At 38.0% G+C, this 25,740-nt stretch overlaps 1 protein-coding gene and 1 pseudogene across 1 annotated transcript; one reads left to right on the forward strand and one right to left on the reverse strand.

Moving 5' to 3' along the window:
• Positions 1 to 374: 374 nt before the first annotated feature.
• Positions 375 to 1,328, reverse strand: LOC124514279 (olfactory receptor 11A1-like). The gene has a single exon (XM_047082303.1). The coding sequence runs from the start codon at positions 1,326 to 1,328 to the stop codon at positions 375 to 377; it is 954 nt and encodes a 317-aa protein (XP_046938259.1).
• A 13,494-nt stretch (positions 1,329 to 14,822) lies between these two features.
• LOC124514280 (MICOS complex subunit MIC26-like) overlaps positions 14,823 to 25,740 on the forward strand; it is a 32,886-nt pseudogene continuing 21,968 nt past the window's right edge.

Here is a 25,740-nt window from a genome sequence, read left to right on the forward strand (position 1 = left end):
TATATGTAGCTTTATGTTAGTTATTTGATTAATGTTTGTCATCCCCTTATAGCCTGTGGGTTCAGTGGAAGCAGGGACTGCCTCTGCTTTTGTTCATTTTATCACCTATATGTAGTACAGTGCCTCGAGCATAGTAGACCTCAATGAATATTTGAATAAATGAGCAACCAGCCTTAGCAGCTCGTTTTGAGGCTGAGCTTTTACACAAAAGATGCAGGTCTACTGAAGATAATGGAGCAGAACCTGACCTATGTAGACCATTCATGGGACACCAGTTCACCTGAGGCTGTCAGAACTCAGCAGCATCCATAGCCATGCTCAGAGGTGTCTGATCATCTGGCTTTAATAACTCCTGAGAACTTTTCCTTTTTGCATCATCCAAGGAGGAAACTTGGCTTCTTACTCAAGCACATCTTCAGGGCTTCGTGGATGTCTCTGTTTCTCAGGCTGTAGATGATGGGGTTGAACATGGGTGTCAGGATGGTATAGAGGAGAGAGAATCCTTTGCGCAAGAGCTGTGAAGAATTGGCTGAAGGCACGAGGTACGTGGCAATCAGTGTCCCATAAAACACCGTGACCACAGTGAGGTGGGAGGAGCAGGTGGAGAAAGCCTTTCTCCGCCCTGTGCCAGATGGAATTCTTAGGATGGCAACAAGAATGCAGGAGTAGGAGGCTGTGATGAGGAGAAATGGAACCAGAGTCACTGCAGAAGAGGTGGCATAAGCAATGGTCTCGGTCAGTGAAGTGTCCATGCAGGAAAGATGGACCAGAGGCGTGAAGTCGCAGAAGAAGTGATCAATTTCATTGGGTCCACAGAAGGTTAGTCTAGACAGTAGGACCATAGTAATTGCTGTGAGGAGGAAGCAGCAGAGCCAAGAACTGGAAGCCAGCTTAATGCAAAGGGGGCCAGTCATGAGGATGGGATACTGGAGAGGTTGGCAGATGGCCAGATACCGGTCATAGGACATCACAGCAAGCAAGAGACACTCCGTTGCAGCCAGGGATCCAAAGAAGTAGAACTGTGCCAGGCACCCAGCCACAGAGATAGTCTTCTGCTCAGCTATGATGATCAGCAACATCTTGGGGACGATGTTGGAGGTATACCAGATCTCTAGAAAGGATAAGTTCACCAGGAAGAAGTACATGGGGGTGTGGAGGTGATGGCTGAAAAAAACTAGCAGAACAATGAGGATGTTTCCAGAAACGATTAAGATGTAGAAAACTAAAAACGTCATAAAGAGGAAAATATTTAGCTGTCGGATGGAGGAAAATCCTCGAAGCACAAATTCTGCTATGGTTGTTTGGTTTTCCCAGGGTGGGATCACCATGCCTTTGCTTCCCTAGAGCACCCAGCGATAAGACATGCAAAGCACAGAAAGTTCTAGCTTACACATAGACCATGGATTGACAGTGGATGATTTTCATTCCCCACTCAGGTTTTTGGAAGATTTTTTATTTGGGAGGAGGAGTATCTTCTTTTTTCCCCCATAACCTGAAATGGGAAAGAAAAGAATTTGCAATAAGCACTTGTGACTGCTTCAATCCCCCTTCTTCTCCTACCTATCTAGATCTTTTTTTATTAAAATTTTTTTAACTTTTATTCATTTTTGAGAGAGAAAGAGTGTGAGTGGGGGAGGGGCAGAAAGAGGGAGACACAGAATCTGAAGCAGGCTCCAGGCTCTGAGCTGTCAGCACAGAGCCCAGCGCGGGGCTTGAACTCACAAACTGTGAGATCATGACTTGAGCTGAAGTCAGACGCTCAACTGACTGAGCTACTCAGGCACTCCTCCTCCTTATACATATCTTCATTTCATCAGGAGCAATGTCAGTCTTCGGGGAAAGCAGGACATGGAATAAAGGGGAAGAAGAATACAACGGGGAGGAAGAACAAAGTAAAAAGAAAGGAAAGGAGAATTATATGCTCTGTCATCCTGAATGCACTATGGTGGCTTGGGGAGTTATGTAAAGAAAAGAAGATCTAAAAGGAAGGTAGAAGTAGTAGAGAGTTTGTGAACTCTCAAACATTCCAGAGTTTGTGAACTCTCAGATGGACCTAGAGAATCAAGGACTCAGGACAAAGAACCCTTTCCCCCCTCCTCAAGTACTGGTTATGTGCAGAGAAACAGCCCCTATAATACCTACTATGAATTTTTCTCCTTTTCAGCTTCTTAGTGATTTGAGAGATAAATTTCTTATTTCTGTTACCGTTTCCATAGCCCGAGCAAGAGAAAATCAGATGAGTGTGAGGTTTGAGATTCTCTTGATTCTGAGGTCAGTGCTTGTGCTGGTGTAATGCAGAGGCAGGAGTGTTTTTCACTCACAATTTGAAAAAGATAAAATCAGGTCATTAAAAAGATTTTATGTCGGGCAGCAGTAAATGGGAAAAGAAGATTCAGAACCAGGGGGGCCTAACGCATGGTGTGCGACCAGCCAATTGAGTGTAAGGTAGTCTCAGGTTCTTCTTTTGAATGAGATACAAAGGCCCAGGTCTCCTCCTCAATTCCATCTTGGTCTAAGCCATAGGCCCTCCCCCGAAGTTCAAGATAGATAGAGAACCTGCTCAAGAAAGTCTGTTATCCTCAGAGCCTGAGGCTGAAACCATGTGACTGTTCCCAACACCCTTGTACTGGATGTGTTACATTCTTAACATAGTTGTGGAAGGACCCTCCTGCTGCAGGTGGAGATGGGAAACCCCACATGCAGGGACAGAAAGTACTATGTGAGGGTAATAATGAAGTTATCAGAGTAGCTGGAGAGTCCTATACAAAGTCCAGGGTGCTGCTCTGTAAGGGTCACATTTGAACAAGTTGTTTAACTTCTCTGAGACACAGTTTCTCATCTGTGAAATGGGATACCAGGAAGGAGAAAACCTTAACATGTGCCTAGCATGGGAAAAAAACATAAATACAGAGATTGTGAAATCACTAGCTCTTCCAGGCTGCCAACATTACTTAAGTTTACCAAGAAATTGCCTCTGCTTTGAAGAAAGCATTGGCAACAAATCCCAGTTTGTTTTGCCACATACTGCAGTGTTTGTGCATGTAATTTTGTGAGTAATTAAGCTCTTCCAGTGATCTCATATCATACTAACAGCTTTTGGCAGTACACGAGTCCCATTTTAAAATCGACCCAGTGTCCTACCATTCTGTGGGGCTTTAGTTTTCTAGCTTTCCACGTGGCTCACAGAACTAACCTGGAACTTGCGGTGAGCGGTCGCCAGGACTGGTGATGTGCACTCTGAGCCCATTGAGTGTAGCACGGGGAAGGCACAGAGACACAAGTTCTCTCCATCCCCTGCAAAGCACAAATAAGGATCTGAGATGTCAGAAGGAGGGCTTCGGTTCTGAGAGCACAGTCAGACTCCTGGATGTTGCTGCTATTGCTGCCTATGAGGACGTTATTACTCGATCCCAGGCACTGTCCTAAGTGCTGAAAAATGTAACTGTCATCACAACAACCCTCTGTGGTGGGTTATTATCCTTACTTATTATTCACAGAGAAGTTAAATAACTTACCCATGGTCATCAGCTAGAAAGCGGCAGAGATGAGATTCAGATTTGCTCTCAATCCCTCACTCCTAACCATGAGCACTGCTGCTCAGGGGGCCGGAGTACATCGGCTAGTTTGCATAGTCTCACGGAGGCGGGAAGAGGAATGTTTCCATGAGGCAGCCTATCATACAGGTTTTGACTTCAGGGAGAGTGAGTTTGCCTTTGTTGTTGATGAGGGAGCCGTTCCAGAAAGGGTCACAAACTGACAACCTTTTCTACCTGTCTCCTGGACTTGCTTTCTTTCACACTGCTACTTTTATGCTCTTTCTCTATAATCTTAAAAAATCCGGTCAGTTTATTACCTTAAAAAAATCCAAGAACACTTTTGAGAATGTGCCCAGAGAATTATCACTTCCCTTCCACCAGTCAGTTGCATTTATGCTGCAGGACTGCTGCATCAGCTGGATGCAATGCAGAGGCATGACAAAGGAAGGAAAGCCAGTGAAAGATAGGACAGAACTAACTAGCGAAGCCTTGTTGAGAGCACAGGCTCTAATGCTAAATAAATAGGCCTAGATTCCAATCCCTGCTCAACCACGAAGATATATAGGCAAAGGCATTTTATAACCTTTAAGGGGAGAGGAACTCTGCTACCTCCAGGGGATGAAAATGAGGATTTATAGGGCAGCAAGAGAGGTCGATGACACTGGCCTCCCTCCCCTAACATGCAGCCACTATCTCTTGCTCTGTCTCCTTAGCAGGGTGAGGAAATCGTGCCCCTATGTTAACTCTGCTTCTCTGTGCTGCTGGACTCCATAGCCACAAGCCCAAACAACACAGTATGTCTGTAATTCGTATTGGTACAGGGCTGGGTCCAGAGTAAGTGCTCAGTAAGTGGTAGAGCTTTCTTCCTTTCCCCTCCTCTCCTCTTCACCTCTTCCTCTTCCATTCCCTCTTTTTTCCCCAGTTATGTCAGCACAGTGAGTGCTATCTGAACATAGAAGATATCTGCTTCCCTTCACTAGAAGTGTTCGACAAGAATAAATTATGAGGACAATTAAAGAAGATGTAAGCATTGGAGAATTATTTGGGTTTGATGAGTTTTCATGCCCCTTTCAAATGTGTTTCTGATTGGGAAACATTTCATTCCCCCAAGACACACACATACAGAAAATTTGTAGGAAAGAGAAGAGGCTTATCACAAAGCAAAGTAAAAACAATACTCAGTGAATAATCACAGATTTTTCTGCCTTCACTAACAACAACAACAAAAAAAACCCCAAAAACATGGGAGGGCAGGAAGTGACTCGGGTGCTCTCTGAATGGGATCCTTTCTCTTAGCTGAATTCAGGCGTCAATCAACTAACCAATTAATTCAGCCAACATTTGGCTTATTGATAAGGGCTCTTGACTCTTGCTAGCTGCTCATTAATTCAGGTGAACAGTTGGTCAACCAGATAGACAAATAGTTTGATTCTGTTACTAACCTGATGATTGATTTAGTGTGCTAGGGAATTGTACCCCTGGCCTTATGTAGCAAAGAATAGACCCAAAACAGGAATCACTGAAGCGTATGCCAGCAGAATAGATGAGCTTTACCTGTCAGTGCCTCAGAGTGGTCCCCTCCTACTTTGGGGAGCCAGGCCATAGAGACAATGACATGTCTCTCTCCCTTGGATTCAAAGAATTGGGCTAAATATCTGGAATCCTGCTTTTATCCAGAAAGCTACCCGCCTGTGCACTTGCCAGAAACCTAAATTGGGGTTGTCTTTCCACATGAACCAAGGAGGCCAGTTGAATTTTGTCCCCATCTTTCAACCTTCCTCTGTGTAAACTTGAATTCCCTTTGTGGGCAAAGACATCACCTCCCCTGATCCTGGTGCTCATGGGCATTTCCCAAATGACTCTGCTGGGGAATTGCTGTTTATTTTGCAAATTATGTGAAACCAAGTTACCTTCACCTTAGAGGAAATATCCTTTTTTCCTTTGCTTTATATTAATCTTCTACTTTTTAAAAAAATTTTATTTAAATTTTAGTTGGTTAACATACAGTGCAATATTCGTTTCAAGTTAATCTTCTACTTTAATGATGACTATTCATATTTATGTTACCTGTATAAAGAGCTTTAATTTAGTGATGAAAAATGCATGATTATGTTAGGGGGATAATGGATTAAAATAGTATTTTGAAAGGAATATTCAATTTTTTTCTACCTTCTGGAAAAAAAAAACATTACTGTGCATTTCCTCATTGTATAGGTTTGGTAGAGAACTTAAACCAATATCTATGATAGTAAACATTTATTGTCAAAGCCATTAATTAGGATTCTAAAGAACTTGTGTCCTCCTTGATTCCTGTCATTTATTAAAAATTGTAACTGAGGCTAGCCTTGTTCTAAGAAATGTAAGTTTGTGATTGGCAACCTTCTGGAATTAAAGTGATCATCTACTGACAGCATTAACAGACTAAAGAGAGATTTGCTCAAGCTAACAAATTAATGCAGCTTGTTCAATAAGCATAACAAATAAAACAGTAAAATAATCAATGAATTGAAATGACGTCATTTGTTCTTCAGAACTGAAGTATTTTCTCTATGATATAGTACCCAAACTTCCTGAAACCTTGGTATCCACCACAGTTTGAACTCATGAGTGAATACCTATCTGAATGTATGAGGCTTCTGGGTAGGATGTCCTCATTGAAATCTACTAAGTAACCACTGTATGCCGGGCTTTGTGCTAAGCCTATAGTATCTGTAACCCTCACAATCCTTGTGCATATTGCCCATCATACAAATAAGGAAATCCAGGTTTTGAGAGATGAAGTGACTTGTTCAAAATTACCCAAGCAGAAGAATGTGAGGAGACTGGGATTGGACCAAAAGCTCCGTGAGGACAAAGCATGTCTATTTTCATCACTATTCTATCTGCCTGAGAGACTGGCACATAGTAAAATTTATAATAAATATATTAATACTTATTATAAATTTTTTATTAATACTTGTGAAATTTTGGGGGCGCCGGGTGGCTTGGTTCATTAAGGGACCTACTTTGACTCAGGTCATGATCTGATGGTTTGAGAGTTTAAGCTGACAGCTCAGAGTCTGGCTCCTGCTTCAGATTCTGTGCCTCCCTCTTTCTCTACCCCTCCTTCTCTCTCTGTCTCTCTGTCTCTCTCTCTATCAAAAATAAATAAACATTAAAAAATTACAAAATATATTTATAAAATTTTAATATAAAATATAAATAATATTTATAAATCAAATGAATAAATAGGTGAGCAAATGTCTGCCTTCAGATGCAGTGTTGTTTTTATTTTAGCAAGCCCCTTCCTCCAAATTTCACAGGAGGTGAAATTTCATGGTACCATTACCCTGTCAAGTTAAAAAGGGGGTCTAGAGCAGGCAGTCTTTCCCTTGCTGTCCTGCCTGCTGCTCCCTTGCAGTGTATTCGATAAACTTCTATCTCTTTTTTTTTTTTTTTTTCCCAACGTTTATTTATTTTCGGGACAGAGAGAGACAGAGCATGAACGGGGGAGGGGCAGAGAGAGAGGGAGACACAGAATCAGAAACAGGCTCCAGGCTCTGAGCCATCAGCCCAGAGCCCGACGCGGGGCTCGAACTCCCGGACCGCGAGATCGTGACCTGGCTGAAGTCGGACGCTTAACCGACTGTGCCACCCAGGCGCCCCAACTTCTATCTCTTTTAAAAAAGGCAGGCGTAAGGGGCTCTAGTACCTGCTGAATTGAGACTGAATAGGTAATGGAAGCAGTTCTTGGTGCCAACATTTTTTTAATGTTTATTTATTTTCAGAGAGAAAGAGAGCATGTGAAGCAGGGGCAGAGAGCAAGAGAGAGATAGAATCCCAAGCAGCCTCCACGCTGTCAGCACAGAGCCCCACGCAGGGCTCCATCCCACCAACTGTGAGTTCACGACCTGAGCCAAAATCAAGTGCTGAACACTTAACCAACTGAGCCACCCAGGCACCCCTAAAAATTTTCTTAAATGGAAAATTATACCTTAAAAAGTAAAAGACCACTGATAAAAACAGCAAAGATTACTTTATTTAGAAGAAGACCATTTAGAATCCCATTTGAGTATTTAAGTCAATTAGTTATTTTGCAGAAAGCCCACTTTACAATTTCTAAAAGGGTTTTAACCCATTTTCTACTTTTTAAAAGAAAAGATATTTATTTTTTGGCCATCAAGACACTGATCCAAAATTATTCAACAATACAAGCTTCGTAATAAATGAATTCAGTAAATTTACAGGACAAAAAGTTAACACACAGCAATTGGTTATGTTTCTATACACTAATAATGAAGTAGAAGTAAGAGAAATTAAGAAAACAGTTCCATTTACAATTGCACCAAAAAGCATAAAATACTTAGGAATAGGAATAAACTCAGCTAAGGGAGTGAAAGACCTGTAATCTGAAAACTGCAAGCATTGATGAAAGAAACTGGAGATGGCACAAACAAACGGGAAGATATTTCATGCTCCTGGATTGGAATAATTAGTATTGTTAAAATGTCCATACTACCCAAAGCAATTTATAGATTCAATGCTAGCCCTATCAAAATACCAACAGCATTTTTCACAGAACTAGAGCAAATAATACTAAAAGTTTTATGGAAACACAAAAGGCCCTGAGAAAGAAGAACAAAGCTGGAGCTATCACAATCCCAGATTTTAAGACATACTCTAAAACTATAGTAATCAAAACAATATGGAACTTGCACAAAAATAGAAACAGATCAATGGAACAGAATAGAGAGCCCAGGAATAAACTGACACTTACATTGTCAACTAATCAACGACAAAAGAGGCAAGAATATAAAATGGGGAAAAGATAGTCTCTTCAATAAAGGGTGTTGGGAAAACTGAACAGTTACATGCAAAAGAATGAAACTGGGCCACTTTCTCACACCATGCATAAAAATAGACTTAAAATGGATTGAAGACCTAAAGGTGAGACCTGAAACCATAAAACCCTTGAAGAAAACAGGCGCTCATCTCTTGGATGTTAGCCTTGGCAACATTTTTCTAGATCTGTCTTCTCAGATAAGGAAAACAAAAGCAAAAATAAAACTATTGGGACTACTCTAAAATAAGAGCTTTTGCACAGCAAAGCAAATCATCAACAAAATGAAAAGGTAACATACTGGATGGGAGAAGATATTCACAAATGATATATCCAATAATGGGTTAATATCCAAAATATGTAAAGAACCTACACAACTCAACACCAAAAAAGCAAATAATGCAATTAAAAATGAGAAGAGGACCTGAATAGGTATTTTTCCAAAGAAGATATATAGATGACCAACAGACATGAAAGATGCTCAATGTCAGTAATTATTAGGGAAATACAAATCAAAATCATGAGATATCACATTACATCTGTCAGAATGGCTAGAGTCAGAAACAAAACAAAACAAAGAAAAAATAGGAAATGACAAGTGTTGGCAAGAGTGTGAAGAAAAGGGATTCTTGTGCACTGTGGTGGAAATGTAAATTGGTGCATCCATTGTGGAAAACAATATGGAGGTCTCTCAAAACATTAAAAATAATACCAGGACACCTGGGTGGCTCAGTCGGTTAAGCATCTAACTCTTGATTTTAGTTCTGGTCATGAGCCAAATGAGTCACACAGTTTGTGAGTTTGAGCCCCACATCCAGCTCTACATTGACAGTGTAAAGCAATAAAGACTACAAAGCATCAGAGAACATCATCAGAAACACCAACTCTACAGATAACACAGTGGCACTAACTTCATATCTTTCAATAATCACTCTGAATGTAAATGGACTAAATGCTCCAATCAAAAGACATAGGGGATAAGAATGGATGAAGAAAAAATACATCTATATGCTGCCTCCAAGAGACTCATTATAGACTTGTAGATAGAAAGTGAAGGGATGCAGAACCATCTATCATACTGATGGACATGAAAAGAAAGCCAGAGCAGCCATACTTATATCAGACAAACTAGATTTTAAAACAAAGACTATAACAAGAGACGAAGAAGGGCATTATATCTTAATTAAGGGGTTTATCCATCAAGAAGATACAACAAATGTAAATATTTATTCCCCCAACTTGTGACACCCAAATATATAAATCAATAACAAACATGAGGAAACTCATTGATAATAATACTACAATAGTAGGGGACTTTAATTCCCCACTTACAGTAACGGACAGATCATCTAGGCAGAAAATCAACATGGAAGCAATGGTTTTGAATGACACACTGGACCAGATTGACTTAACAGATATATTCAGAAAATTTCACCCTAAAACAGCAGAATACACATTCTTCTCGAGTGCACATGGAACATTCTCCAGAATAGATCACATACTTGGTCACAAATCAACCCTCAACAGGTGAAAAAGATCGAGATTATACCATGCATATTTTCAGATCACAACGCTATGAAACTTGAGACCACAAGAAAAAAATTGGAAAGCCCTCAAATACATGAAGGTTAAAGAACATCCTACTAAAGAATGAATGGGTTAACCAGGAAATTAAAGACATAATAAAAAATACATGGAAGTCAGTGAAAAGTAAAACACGATAGTCCAAACACATTGGATGAAGCAAGGGCAGTCCTAAGAGAAAAGTATATAAGCAATTCAGGCCTGTCTCAAGAAGCAAGAAGGGTCCCAAATACACAATCTAACCTTTCACCTAAGGGAGCTGGAAAAGAAACAGCAAATAAAGGCTAAAGCCAACAGAAGAAGGGAAATAATAAAGATTAGAGCAGGAATAAATAATACAGAAACAACAACAAAACCCAGTAAAACAGATCATTAAACTAATTTGAAAGAATTAACAAAATTGATAAGCCCCTAGCTAGACTTATCAAAAAGAAAAGACAAAGGACATAAATGGATAAAATCATGAACAAAAGAAGAGATATAGCACCCAATACCACAGAAATACTAACAATTTTAAGAGAGTACTATGAAAAGTTATATGCCAACAAACTGGACAATCTGGAGGAAATGGACAAATTCCTAGAAACATACAAATTACCAAAGCTGAAACAAGAAATAGAAAATTTGAGGAGACTCATAACCAGCAAAGAAATTGAATCAGTAATAAAAAATCACCCAACTAATAAGAGTCCTGAGCCAGATGATTTCCAGGGGAATTCTACCAGATGTTTAAAGAAGAGTTAATACCTATTCTTCTTAAACTGTTCCAAAAACTAGAATGGAAGGACAGCTTCCAAACTCATTCTATGAAGCCGGCATTACCTTGATTCCAAAACCAGACAAAGAACCCACTAAAGAGTAAAATTACAGGCCAATATCCCTGATGAACATGGTTGCAAAAATTCTTAAGATACTAGCAAATCAAATTCAACAGTACATTAAAAGATTTATTCACCACAATCAAGTGGATTTGTTCCTGGACTGCAAGGCTGGTCCAATATTTGCGAATCAGTCAACGTGCTACACCATATTAATAAAAGAAAAGCCAAGACCTCTATGAACCACTCAATAGATGCAGAAAAAGCATTTGACAACATATAGCAAACTTTCGTGATAAAAATTCTCAAGAAAGTAGGGATAGAAGGAACATACCTCAACATTATAAAGGCCATGTACAAAAGACCCACAGCTAATATCATCCTCAATGGGGAAAAACTGAGAGCTTTCCCCCTAAGATCAGGAACATGACAGGGATGTCCACTCTCACCACTATTGTTCCAATAGTACTGGAAATCCTAGCCTTAGCAATCAGACAACAAAAAGATACAAAAGGCATACAAATTGGCAAAGAAGAAGTCAAACTTTCACTCTTGGCAGATGACATCATACTCTGCAAAATCCAAAAGACTCCCCCAAAATCCCGCTAGAACTGACAACATGAATTCAGCAAAGTCGCAGGATATAAAATCATCGTAAAGAAATCAGTTGCATTTCTGTACACCAATAATGAAGCAGTAGAAAGAGAAATCAAAGAATCTATCCCATTTACAATTGCATCAAAAACCATAAGACACCTAGGAATAAACCTAACTAAAGAAGTAAAAGAGATCTGTATGCTGAAAACTATAGAAAGCTTATGAAAGAAATTGAATAAAGCAAAAAGAAATGGAAAGACATTCCATGCTCATAGATTAGAAGAATATATAATAAAACATCTATACTACCCAAAGCAATCTACACATTCAGTGCAATCCCTATCAAAATAACACTAGTATTCTTCACAGAGCTAGAACAAACAATTTGAAAATTTGTATGTGACCAGAAAAGACCCCGAATAGACAATGTTCAAAAAGGAAACCAAAGCTGGAGGCATCACAATTCCAGACTTCAAGCTGTATTACAAAGCTATAATCCTCAAGACACTATGGTACTGGCACAAAAACAGACACATAGATCTTAGAACAGAACAGAGAACCCAAAAGTGGAACCACAAATGTATAGCCAACAACAAAGCAGAAAAGACAGAAAAGATGGTCTCTTCAGGAAATGGTGCTGGGAAAACTGGACCATTTTCTTATTCCATACACAAAAATAAACTCAAAATGGATGAAAGACCTAAATGTAAGTCAGGAAACCATCAAAATCCTGGAAGAGAATACAGGCAGCAACCTCTTTGACCTTTCCTGCAACAACTTCTTACTGGACATGTCTCCTGGGGGCAAGACAAACAAAAGCAAAATTGAACTATTGGGACCTCATCAAGATAAAAATTTGCACAGTGAGGAAACAATCAAGAAAACTAACATGCAGTCTATGGAATGGGAGAAGATATTTGCAAACAACATACCTGATAAAGGGTTAGTGTACAAAATCTATAAAGAACTTACATACTCCACACCCATAAGACAAATAATCCAGTGAAGAAATGGGCAGAAGTTCGGCATGAATAGACACTTCTCCAAAGAAGACATCCAGATGAAGGACACATGGAAAGATGCTCAACATCACTCATCAGCAGGGAAATACAAATCAAAACCACAATGAGATACCACCTCACACCTGTCAGAATGGCTAACATTAACAACTCAGGCAATGACAGATGTTGGCGAGGATGCCGAGAAAGAGGATCTCTTTTCCATTGTTGGTGGGAATGCAAGCTGGTGCAGCCACTCTGAAAAACAGTATGGAGGTTCCTCAAAAAATTAAAAATAGATCTTTCCTACAACCCAGCATTTGCACTACTAGTTATTCATCCAAAGGATACAAAAATGCTTGTTCAAAGGGGCACATGCACCCCAATGATACAGCAGCATTATCAACAATAGCCAAATCATGGAAAGAGCCTAAATGTATATCAACTGATGAATGGATAAAGAAGATGTGGTATATATATATACACACAATGGAAAATTACTTGGCAACCAAAAAAAAAAAAATGAAATCTTGCCATTTGCAACAACGTGGATGGAACTAGCATGTATTATGCTAAACAAAATAAGTCAGAGAAAGACAAATATCACACGATTTCACTCATATGTGGAATTTAAGAAACAAAACATGAATATAGGGGGAAGGAAGGAAAAATAAGATAAAAACATAGAGGGAGTCAAACCAGAAAAGACTCTTAAATACAGAGAAAAACTGAGGGTCAATGGAGCTATGTGGGTGGGGGGATGGAGTAAATGGGTGATGGGCATTAAGGAAGCCACTTGTTGGGATGAGCACTGGGTGTTAAAAGTAAGTGATGAATCACTGAGTTCTACTCCTGAAGCCAATACTAAACAGTATGTTATGTAACTTGAATTTTAAAAAGTAAAAAAAAAAAAAGAAAAGAAAAGAAAAAGAATACCATCTTGCCATTTGCAGCAACATGGATGGACCTAGAGGGTATTATGATAAGTGAAATATGTCAGACAGAGAAAGATAAATGCCATATGATGTCACTTATATGTGGAATCTGAAAAACAAAAAGCAGAAACAGACCCATAAATACAAAGGACAAACGTGTGGTTACCAGGGGGGTGAGGGTATAGGCAAAATTGTGAAGGAGTGTGGGAGATAACAGGCTTCCAATTATGGAATGAATAAGTCATGGGGAGAAAAGGTACAACATAGGGTATATAGTCAATTGTCTTGCAATAGTGTTGCATGGTGACAGATCACAGCTACGCTTGTGGTTAGCATAGCATATACTTATAGACTTGTGGAATCACTATGTTGTATATATGAAACTGATGTGACATTGTCAACTTTAGTTCAATAAATAAAAAGGAATACAAGCTTTAGCTATGTTCTGCAGCTGGTACAGATTCAGCTAAATACTTCAGACTTTCAACTTGTATAGCATGGCCTAAGAATTATAACTCTAATCCTTTGACTTCAAAAGGACTTAAATTATAATTTCTATATACTGTAAGTCTTAAAAGGTGAAAAATTCTAAAAAGAACATTAAAAGTGTTTAAAAAAACCATTTTTGAGCCTCATGTGTTCACTTCAGTTATTCAACATGATTAGGAATGTAACTTTGTGGCTATAAGAGAAAATTAATTATACGTTTGGCTGCCTTTTACTTTTTCTCTTTTGTTTCCGTTGTCCCCATTCTTAAGAACCCCAATCCCCATTCTATCTCAGAGACTTTGTAATTGTTGACTCTGCCTAGACTATGCTGTTTCTGTGTCGATGTGTTGGGTATTTTTATTTCAGTTCGATTTATTTGTTTACTTGGTTATTGGCAGTCTCCCCTACAAGACTAATTCTACAAGAGCAGTGAACTTTCTGTCTTGTCTGCTACTGTATCCCAGTGCAGACAACTGTGTATCTGCATTTAGTAGATAATAGCTAGCACAAAGTACATAATAACTATGTGCAGTACTAAAAAGAAAGAGTGGCTCCAAATGGAGTCACTTGTGCTAAGCCCCACCAAGACTTAATACCTAACCTAACTGCAGTTTTAGCCTCTCTCAGGAGTGGAGTTTTAAACCAATCAGCCTGGAATTTCCTGATCAGTACTAGTGATGTCATCTGATAAGATCCCCTGCTTTTCCCCTACAGAAAGATAACCTTGCCTGAAACAATTCTTTCTTTTCTTTTGCTAATAACCTCTTTGCCCTGCCCCATTTCTGACTATAAAATCCTTCCATTTTATAGGGCTCCTCAGAGCTCCTTTTTATTTGCTAGATGGGATGCTGCCTGACTTGGGAATTGTTGAATAAAGCCAATAAGATATTTAAATTTACTCAGTTGAAATTTTTTTGTTTCACATATTGTGCCAACAATGGGATCCAAAGCAAACTTCTGATGGTATTTGGAGACAATGAGAAACACAGGTGCGGCACCCTGTCAACCTTGTGAACTCACTGTCTTTCTCACTATTTATTAGGGTCATGGGTAAGTTTTCTTGGTTCTGAGCTCTGCTCTCTTTCCATCAAGCTCCTGATCTAATCGGCTTTCTGGTCAGTGTCCCATTTGATTGGAAACCCCAGACCTTGGTTATGTCCCCAGAATCCCAGATTTCATGTTGGAACTGCTAGTGGCAGCCATAGTTTCCCACTTGTTTGGAATTGGTTCACAGTCCCATTTGTTGTACTCTGCTGATTCAATCCTTTTTCTCGGTCCAAAGTTCTACAGGACTTGGTGGTTATGTTGCATCCACACGACTCCTGAAACAGAATGTTACAGGCACCAGTGACAGTCACAACAAAATTTATTGCAATGAGAGGCAAGGCCAACTGATCAGGACTGACACTCTTGATCAGAGTGTGGTCTCGAGAGCCAGGGTGCAGAGTTTTTATAGCCAACCACATCGTCTGATCATCACCTGGGGACAGAACAAAGGAATAGTTCCCAGGTGGGGGTGGAAACAGTTCAGACACGTCCTTGCCCCAATCCAATCAAACACTAAACTAGTTGATTTCCCTTAAACTTTTGTTCCCTTGATTGATAGGACAAAGCTGTTATCTCTTAATCTACAGTATTAAAACAAAGCTGTTATTTCTTAAGGCTACAGGTTAGCCCTACACTACAATTTAAACCCTTACAGTTATAGTCTAGAGTCAGACTGGGTCTGATTTAAAAAACCAAACTAGGTCCAGGATTGGACTGGGTTTGATTTGAGCTGAACTGGGTCCAGTAAATGCTCTTGCTAACAGGTATCTCAGAAGCCAGAAAGCTGCACAAATTGATGGGGAATGGTCAAGCGTTTAAAGACTGTTCGAGCACTTGCCACCTCAGGAGCACTCCCATGACCGGGTAAGTTGGTCATGTAACCTCAAGAAAATTTCCATACAATGAATGTAAAACACCCCACAATTCCAACTCCCACAGCACATCCCTCTTAGGTGTTAGTTTGTCTCTGAGAAACTCAAAAGCCTAGCTTAAAAAAATGGGTTCCTTTATATCCAAAGAGTTAAGTGTGCCACCTTTTGGCACACCTGTCTATTTTATGTATAAAGAATATGGTCCTGGAGGCTATAGATATTTTTAGAAATGGCAAAATCTTACTAAATCCACCTAGAATTACAGTGGCCATTATGAGGAATGTTTCAGTTAGGTGTGATCATTTAAGAACTGCACTTGAAAGTAAGGGTTCCCAAATTAAACAGAATGGGATATCTCTTTTAATTGTCATGCAGAAGTCTCCAAAAGGTTTCAAAATTCCAAAATGGTTTCATTGAAAGATTCATTGCAAAAGGTTAATGAAAAAGAGATAAAAGTTACCTAAAATGAAAGACTATAAGACTATGAGAAGTAACTCCTACTGGTCCCCCTCTACCTTCCTTTATTTGAATACTCATTCTAGGAATATTCTAAGTTGCTTTTCCACTCTTAAAAGACTATTAAAAATTACCTTTTAAAATAAGACCCCCCCAAGGCTATAGGCAAACCTCTTTAAGTGTCTTTTACTCGTTGGTCAAAGACAAAAGTAAGGGCTTTAGTTAAAGAATTGTTTTCAACCCATGGAGGATCCCCAGAAGTTTTTATAAATAGATTACTTCCTGGGGTGCCTGGGTGGCTCACTCAGTTAACCGTCCAACTTCGGCGCAGGTCATGATCTCACGGTTCCTGAATTCGAGCCCTGCATCACGCTCTAGGCTGACAGCTCGCAGCCTGGAGCAGGCTTCAGATTCTGTGTCTCTCTCTCGCTCTCTGCCCCTCCCTCATTCGTGTGCGCTCTTGCTCTCTCTCTCTCTCTCTCTCTCTCTCAAAAATAAACATTAAAAAAATTTAAAAGTGAATAGATTACCTCCTGAGTCTTGTCAAGAGAAGACAATAAAATTTCACATTGGCCCTTCCTTTCCAAACCAGACCAATTGGTTAGTGATCCTTGTCTCTAGGGATTAGATATTGTCTTCTTGCTTGTCTGGTTTTATGTTCTAAGAACTTGTCTTGTATTTCTGCGTGCCTGGGACATATCGGTTGTCGGTTCTGTCTTTGGCTATCTTTGGGAGTGACTCTAAATCTTGTGAAGATAGTATATTCGCACCTTCTTTGAGGATGCATCTTGGTTCTATGAGGTTGTTTAATACTGCCAGAAATATTTACTGTTTTATCCGACTGAAACCTGACAAGATATTTGAAAGGATTAATACTTTATGATAGGGTATTTGGCCAAATTTGAAGGTTGCATTCACAATCTGATAGGAATATTTTTAAGGTCTTCCTAAGAAAATATCTTCTTAAGTTGTTTCCTAAGAAAACTGTATACTGAAGGAAAAAGAAATAGTCCAACATAGGGTGTGTCAGTATTTGATATCACTTAGACAGCAGCCCAATTCTTTGAGGAATTAAAAAGTTATTCTTTTGCAAACCTAGTCTTTACAGGACCAACATTGTGGCTCCAAAAACATTCAAAGTCCACAGTAATCATTTTTTAGCAATCTCCAAACCTCCCCTATTTATCTCAAAAGTCTTGTAAGTATTGTAAAAATTCTGGCCTTAAGGAAACAAAACTTTGGGGAGCAGCTTGCATTCTTTTTCTATGCCTTTCATATGTAAATGTTCTACCTTGTCTTCTCCAGAATTCTTATGAAGACTGTCTTTGTTATGCATACTTCAGGGAGGTAATTCTTATCAAGACAAACAGAGTTGGGATGGGGCGCCTGGGTGGCGCAGTCGGTTAAGCGTCCGACTTCAGCCAGGTCACGATCTCGCGGTCCGTGAGTTCGAGCCCCGCGTCAGGCTCTGGGCTGATGGCTCGGAGCCTGGAGCCTGTTTCCGATTCTGTGTCTCCCTCTCTCTCTGCCCCTCCCCCGTTCATGCTCTGTCTCTCTCTGTCCCAAAAATAAATAAATAAAAACGTTGGAAAAAAAAATTAAAAAAAAAAAAAAAAAGAAAAACAGAGTTGGGGAGGTCATTTGGAACTTGATTTGTCAAGGACAAACACAAATCTTGTGTCTATAGACCTTTGTCTATATTAGATTCTAATCCTGTTCATTGTCTTAGAGATCTTGTTATATGCCTGTAAACTGGACCAGATCCTGAATCCAAGTTTCCTCAAATATCTGGCTGTGACTCTCCAAACTAGCATTTCCAATTTTCTCCCAATATGTGATCTTTGTGTCTGGTTTCTGTCATTTAACATTGTATTCTAAAGTTTCATCCATGTTGTAGCACATACCGGTATTTTATTCTTTTTTGGCTGAATAATATTGCATTGCATGGCTAAACCACAATTTGTTTATCTATTTACTAGTGGATGGAAATTTGGGTGACTTTAATTTTTATTTTACTTCCTTGGATGTTACAAATAGTGCTATAAACATTTGTGTACATATTTCTGTTTTGTTTTTAATTCTCTGGAATTGCTGTGTATTATGGTAATTCTGTTTTCACATTTTGAGAAACTGCTAACTTGTTTTCAACAATGACTGTACCACTTTATATTTTCACTAGCAGTGTATGAGAATTCTAATTTTTTTAAAGTTTTTTTTTTAATATTTATACATTTTTGAGAGAGAGAGAGAGCGAGAGAGAGAGAGAGAGAGAGAGAGAGAGAGCATGAGCAGGGGAGAGGCAGAGAGAGAGGAAGACACAGAATCCGAAGTAGGCTCCAGGCTCCGAGCTGTCAGCACAGAGCCTGATGGGCTCGAACTCACAAACCGTGAGATCATGACCTGAGCCAAAGTTGGACGCTTAACCGACTGAGCCACCCAGGCAGCCCTAATTTCTTTTTTTTTAATATAATGTTTATTTTTGTGAGATAGAGAGTGAGCAGGGGAGGGGCAGGGAAAGAGGAGGACAGAGGATCCAAAGCAGGCTCTGCACTGACAGCAGCAATCCTGATGTGGGGCTGGAACTCACAAACTGTGACATCATGACCTGAGCTGAAGTCAGATGCTCAACTGACTGAACCACCCAGGTGCTGAGAGTTCTAATTTCTTCAAATCCTCGTCAACACTTACTACTTTCTTTTTCTTATCATTAGAGCCATAACAGTGGGTGTGCTATAGTATAACATTGTGGTTTTCATCTGCAATTCTCTAATGACTAATGATAATCTTTTCATGTGTTTAGTGGCTATTTGTATATCTTCTTTGGAGAAATGTCTATTCAAGTCCTTTGTTAACTTTTACGATTGGACTATCTTTTTGTTGTTGAGTTGTAAGAGTTTCTTCTTTTTAAAAAAATTTTTTTAATGTTTTATTTATTTTTGAGAGAGAGAGAGAGAGAGAGAGAGAGAGACAGAGTACAAGAAGGGGAGGGGCAGAGAGAGAGGGAGACACAGAATCTGAAGAAGGTTCCAGGCTCTGAGCTGTCAGCACAGACCCCAGCGTGGGGCTTGAACTCACAAACTGTGAGATCATGACCTGAGCCGAAGTTGGACACTTAACCAACTGAGCCACCCAGGAGCCCCAAGTTGTAAGAGTTTCTTACATATTCTCTATACTAGATTCTTATCAGGTATGTAATTTGCAAGTATTTTTAATATGCTTTGCAAATGTTATCTCTAATTACGTGGGTTGTATCACTTTCTTGGTGATGTGCTTTGTGCAGAAAAATTTTATTTTTGTTAAACCCACTTTGTCTTTTTTTTTAAATTATTTGTTTTTGGAATCTAAGAATCCATTGCAAATCCAAGGTCATGGAGATTTATCCCTATGTTTTCTTCAAAGAGTTTTTATATTTTAGCTCTTAAATTTAAATATTTGAGCCATTTTGAGTTAATTTTTATCTATGGTGTGAGGTAAGGATCCAACCTCATTCTTTTGTATGTAAATATCTAGTAATTACATCATCAATTGTGGAAAAGACTATTTCTTTTGCCATTGAATGGCCTTTGCACTGTTCTCAAAAACCAATTTACTATAGAGGTAAGGGTTTATATCTGCACGCTAAATTTTATTTTATTGGTCTATACATTTATCCTTATACTAGTACCACAATATTTTGATTACTGTTGCTTTGTAATAATTTTTGAAGTTGGGAGCTGTGTGTCCTTCAATGTTATTATTCTTTAAAAAAATTTTTTTTTAGTATTCTGGGTCTCTTGTAATTTTATATTAATTTTAGGATCAGCTTTCCATTTCTGCAAAAACACTATTGGAATTTTGGTAGGGACTATTATGAATCTGTACATTTCTTTTTCTTTTAATATGAAATTTATTGTCAAATTGGTTTCCATACAACAGCCAGTGCTCATCCCAACAGGTGCCCTCCTCAATGCCCATCATCCACTTTCCCCTCCCTCCCACCCCATCAACACTCAGTTTATTCTCAGTTTTTAAGAGTCTCTTAAGGTTTGCCTCCTTCCCTCTCTGTAACTTTTTTTTCCTTTCTCCTCTCCCATGGTCTTCTGTTAAGTTTCTCAGGATCCCCATAAAAGTGAAAACATATGGTATCTGTCTTCCCCTGTATGACTTATTTCACTTAGCATAACACTGTCCAGTTCCATCCACATTGCTGAATCTATACATTTCTTTGGGGAATATTGTCTTAACAATATTAAGTCTTCTAATCCATGAATGTAGATAATTTTTCATTTGTTTAGGTCTTTAATTTCTTTAGCAATGTTTTGTAATTTCCAGTGTACAAATTTTGTACTTCTGTGGTTAACTTTGTTCCTAAGTATTTTTTTCTTTTTCATGATATTGAAAATGGATTTTTTCTTAATTTTATATTCAGATTTCATTGCTTATGTTTAGAAATTTATTTTTGTATGTTATATCCTGCAACTTTGATAAATTTGCTCATTAACTCTAACAGCTTTTCTTTTTTAATATTTAAAGACTATGTTTTATCTTGCCATGTAAATAAGTTTGGAAATGACAGTACATTCAGTATAAGCAATTTTAATACTGCAACTTTATATATGAGAGAGGAATAGAGAAAAGAATATTACAGGGATTTCTTCTACAGAGAAATAGTTATCATGGCCCAGGGTGACATGAGGCATCACCATGAGGAAGGAAGTTGGAAAAAAGTCTTATTCCTGCAGGCACCCCTGAGAATCCTTAGGTGGCACCTGGAAAGACAGGAGGTGGCTGTGGAGACTGGAGAACAGGTTGCTGAGGAGCACCATGCTCTTTGGCTGCCATCTTTTTTTTTTTTTTTTTTTGGTCTTATATCCACATTGCCACTATTGTTCTTTCATGCCATAATATTTGAGAACATTCAAGATAAGAAATGATAGCCATTTAATATGTTTTAAAATGCTTTCACTTTTGGCTTCTTTAAGAGTTTCTGTTTGTTGCTTCTATTGCCTCTAGAGTTGTCTGTCACTCCAAACTCACTGTCACATCCTCATCTACATACTAGGGCCTCTCATGGGTCATGTGCTATCAGTACCCAATAAGCCTGAAAAGGAACATGGTGGTGGTGGGCCTCAAATAGTTATTTTGTGTGTTGATATGTTATGATATTCTTTATATAATGTCATTTCCAAATAGAAATACTTTTAGTTCCTCCTTTCTGATTTTGATGCCTTCTATTTCTTTTTCTTGCCTAATTGTCCAGGCTAGAACTTTGAGTACAATGTTGAATAGAAGGGGCGAGGGTGGACATCCTTGTCTTATTCCTGATCTTAGGGGGAAAAATTTCAGGCTTCATCATTGAAAATAATCTTGGTGATGATTTTTTTCATATATGGCCTCTATCATGTTGAAGAAGTTCCCTTCAATTTCTAGTTTGTTGAGCACTTTATCATGAGAGGCTGTTGGATTTTGTGAAGTGCTTTTTTTCTACACGAATTAAGACACCTATATGGTGTTTTTCCTTATTCCACTAATATATTGCATTGATTTTTCTTTATTAGTTTTTATTTAAATTCTAATTAGTTAACATACAGTGTAATATTAGTTTCAGGTGTACAATGTAGTGAATCAGAACTTCCATACAACACCTAGTGCTCATCACAACAAGTACATTCCTCAATCCCCATCACCTATTTAATTTATCCCCCCAACACCACAAACTCCACTCGGGTAATCATCGATTTGTTCTTTATAGTTTAAAAATCTGTTTCTTGGTTTTCCTCTCCCTCATTTTCCCCTTGTTCATTTGTTTTCCCTAAATTCTACATACAAGTGAAATCATATAGTATTTGTATTTCTCTGACTGATTTAGTTTGCTTGGCTTAATACTCTCTAGCTCTATCCATGTCATTGCAAATGGCAAGATTTCATTCTTTTTGATGGCTGAGTGATATTCCATTATATTTATATAATATCATGTGTATATACCACATCTTCTTTATCCATTCCTCAGTTGACGGACATTTGGACTTTTTCCATAATTTGGTTATTGTATATAATGCTACTATAAACATCAGGGTACATGTATCCCTTTGAATTAGCATTTTTGTATTCTTTGGGTAAATTCATAATAGTGCAATTACTGGATCAAAGGGTAGTTCTGTTTTTAACTTTTTGAGGAATCTGCATATTGTATTCCACAGTGGCTACATTCCCACCAACATCATAAGAGTGTTTCCCTTTCTCCACATCCTTGCCAATATCTGCTGTGCCATTCTGACAGGTGTGAAGTGGTATCTCATTGTAGTTTTGATTCCTGTTTTCCTGATGTTAAGTGATGTTGAGCACCTTTCTTTGTGACTGTTGGCCATCTGTATGTCTTCTTTGGAGACATGTGAGTTCATGTCTTTCTTCCAATTTTTAAATTGGATTATTTTTTGAGTGTTGAGTTTTAGAAATTCTTTTATAATTTGCTAATTAATCCTTTATTGGATATGTTATTTGCAAATATCTTTTCCCATTACACAACCTGCCTTTTAGTTTTGTTGGTTGTTTCTTCACCGTGCAGAAGCTTTTATTTTTATGTAGTTCCAGTAGTTTATTTTTGCCTTTTTTCCCCTTGCCTTAGGCACACATCTAGTAAGAAGTTGCTATGGCTGATGTCTAAAAAGTTACTGTGTTCTCTTCTAGGATTTTTATGTTTCCTGTCTCACATTCCAGTCTTTAATCCACTTTGAATTTGTGTTTGTGTGTGATGTAAGGAAGTGGTCCAGTTTCATTATTTCATTCAGTTTTCCCAACACCATTTGTTGAAGAGACAGTCTTTTTCCCTTTGGATATTCTTCTCTGAATTGACAAAAATTAGTTGTCCATATACTTGTGGGTTCATTTCTGGGTTTTCTATTCTGTTCCATTGATCTATGTATCTGATTTTGTGCCCGTACCATACTGTTTTGATTAGTACAACTTTGTAGTATAACTTGAAGTCTGGAACTGTGATGCCTCCAGCTTTGCTTTTCTTTTTCAATGCTGCTTTGGCTATTCGGGTCTTCTGTGGTTCCATACAAATGTTAGGACTGTTTGTTCTAACTCTATGAAAAATGCTGGTGGTATTTTGACAGGGATTGCATTAAACATGTAGTTTGCTTTGGATACTGTAGACATTTTAACAATAGTTGTTCCTCCAATCCATGAGCATGGAATGCCTTTCTACTTTTGGGTATCATCTTCAATTTATTTCATCAGTGTTTTATAGTTTTCACACTACAGGACTTTCATTCCTTTGGTTAGGTTATTTCCCTGGTATCTTATTGTTTTTGGTGCAGTTGAAAATGGGATTGCTTCCTTAATTTCTCATCCTGCCACTTCATTATTGGTGTATGGAAACAACAGATTTCTGTACATTGATTTTGACTCTTATGACTTTACTGAATTCATGTGTTAGTAATTTTTTGGTGAAGTCTTTGGGTTTTGTATATAGAGTATCATGTCATCTGCAAAAAGTGAAAGTTTGTCTTCTTCCTTGCCAATTTTGATGCCTTTTATTTATTTTTGTTGTCTGCTTTTTGTGGCTAGGACACCCAGTACTATGTTGGGTAACATTGGTGAGGGTGGACATCCTTGTCTTGTTCCTGACCATAGAGAAGTTCTCGGTTTTTCCCCATTTATAATTATGTTAGCTGTGGGTTTTTCATAATTGACCTTTATTATGCTGAAGTATGTTCCTTCTAAACCTGCTTTGTTGAGGGTTTTTATCATGAATGGATGTTGTACTTTGTCAGATTCTTTTTCTACATGTATAAAAACGATCATGCCGTTCTTATCCTTTCTTTTATTGATGTGATATATCATGATTGATTTGTGAATATTGAACCACACTTGCAAACCAGGAATAAATCCCACTTGATAGTGGTGAATGATTTTTTTTAAATGTAATGTTGGATTCAGTCTGCTAGTATTTTGTTGAGAATTTTTGCATCTATGCTCATCAGAGATATTGATTTTGTATATCTACTTTGTCGTGTATCTGATTTTGGTATCAGGGTAATGCTGGACTCATAGAATGTGGAACTTTTCTTCCTTTTCTATATTTTGGGATAGTTTGAGAATAGGTATTAATTATTCTTTTTTAAATGTTTGATAGAATTCACCTGTGAATCCACGTGGTCCTGGACTTTTGTTTGGGGGGAGTTTTTTGATTATTGACTTAATCTCTTTGCTGGTTATCAGGCAGTTCAAGTTCTCTGTTTCTTCCTCTTTCAGTTTTGGTAGGTTATATGTGTCTAGGTGTTATTTCTCCTCTCTCATTTGTGATTTTGTGTGTGTCCCTTCTCCTTTCTTTTTGATTAAGTCTGGCTAGACAATGATCAGTTTTATTATTTTTTTCAAAGAACCAACTCCTGGATTCATTGATGTGTTCTGTTGTTTTTTAGTTTCTATATGATTTATTTCTGCTCTATTTATTATTTCCTTCTTTCTGCAGGCTTTAGACTTCTTTTGCTGTTCTTTTCATAGCTTCTTTAGGTGTGAAGTTAGGTTGTTTATTTGAGATTTTTCTTGCTTCTTGATGTAGGCCTGTATTGCTGTAATCTTCCCTCATATGACCACTTTTGCTGCATCCCAAAGGTCTTGGACCATTGTGTTTTCCTTTTCATTTGTTTCCATGTATTTTTAAATTTCTTCTTTTATTTCCTGGTTAGTTCATTCACTGTTTAGTAGTATGTTGTTTAACCTGCATGTATTTGTGATCTTTCCAGATTTTGTATAATTGTTGACTTCTAGTTTCATAGCATTGTGGTCAGAAAAGGTGCATGGTATGACTTTAATCTTTCTGTATTTGTTGAGGCTTGTTTGGTGACCTAATATGTGATATATTCTCGAGAATGTTCCATGTGAACTTGAAGAGAATGTGTATATTCCATTGTTTTATGGTGGATTGTTCTGAATGTTTTTGTTAAGTCCAACTGGTCCTGTGCCATAAAGTCATTGTTCTCTTGTTGATTTTCTGTTTAGATGATCTCCCATCAATGTAAGTGGGGTGTTAAAAAATTCCCAATTATCATTATTATCATTAGTTCCTTTATGTTTTTTATTAATGGTTTTATATATTTTGCTTCTTCTATGTTGGGTGCATAAATATCTACAATTGTTAGATCTTCTTGGTGTATTGTCCCCTTTAATAGTATATAGTGCCCTTCTTCATCTCTTCTTATAGTCTTTGTTTTATAGTTATCTTTGTTTTATAGCTATGTTTTATAGTTATACTAGTTTATCTAGTATCAATATTGCTAGTCTGGTTTTCTTTTGACATCCATTTGCATGATGTTTCTTCATCCCCTCATACTCAATCTGCAGGTATCTTTAAGTCTGAAATGAGTCTCTGGAAAGTAGCATATGGATGGGTCTTGCTTTTTTTTAAATCTACTTTGTCATCCTGTGTGTTTTGATTGGAATGTTTAGTCCATTTACATTCAAAGTAATTATTGGTAGGTATGTATTTATTGCCATTATTTGTTTTATTTGTTTTCTTTTTGTTTTGTTTTCTTTTCTTCTTTCCTCCCCGTGGTTTAGGTATATATTATTATATTTTAAACCCCACTTTTGTGAGTTTCTT

Source organism: Lynx rufus, unplaced genomic scaffold (genome assembly GCF_022079265.1).
Source record: "Lynx rufus isolate CCGP_SWC_20201006 ecotype Redwood Valley unplaced genomic scaffold, mLynRuf1.p SCAF_2, whole genome shotgun sequence".
In the NCBI taxonomy this organism is placed as follows: domain Eukaryota; kingdom Metazoa; phylum Chordata; class Mammalia; order Carnivora; family Felidae; genus Lynx; species Lynx rufus.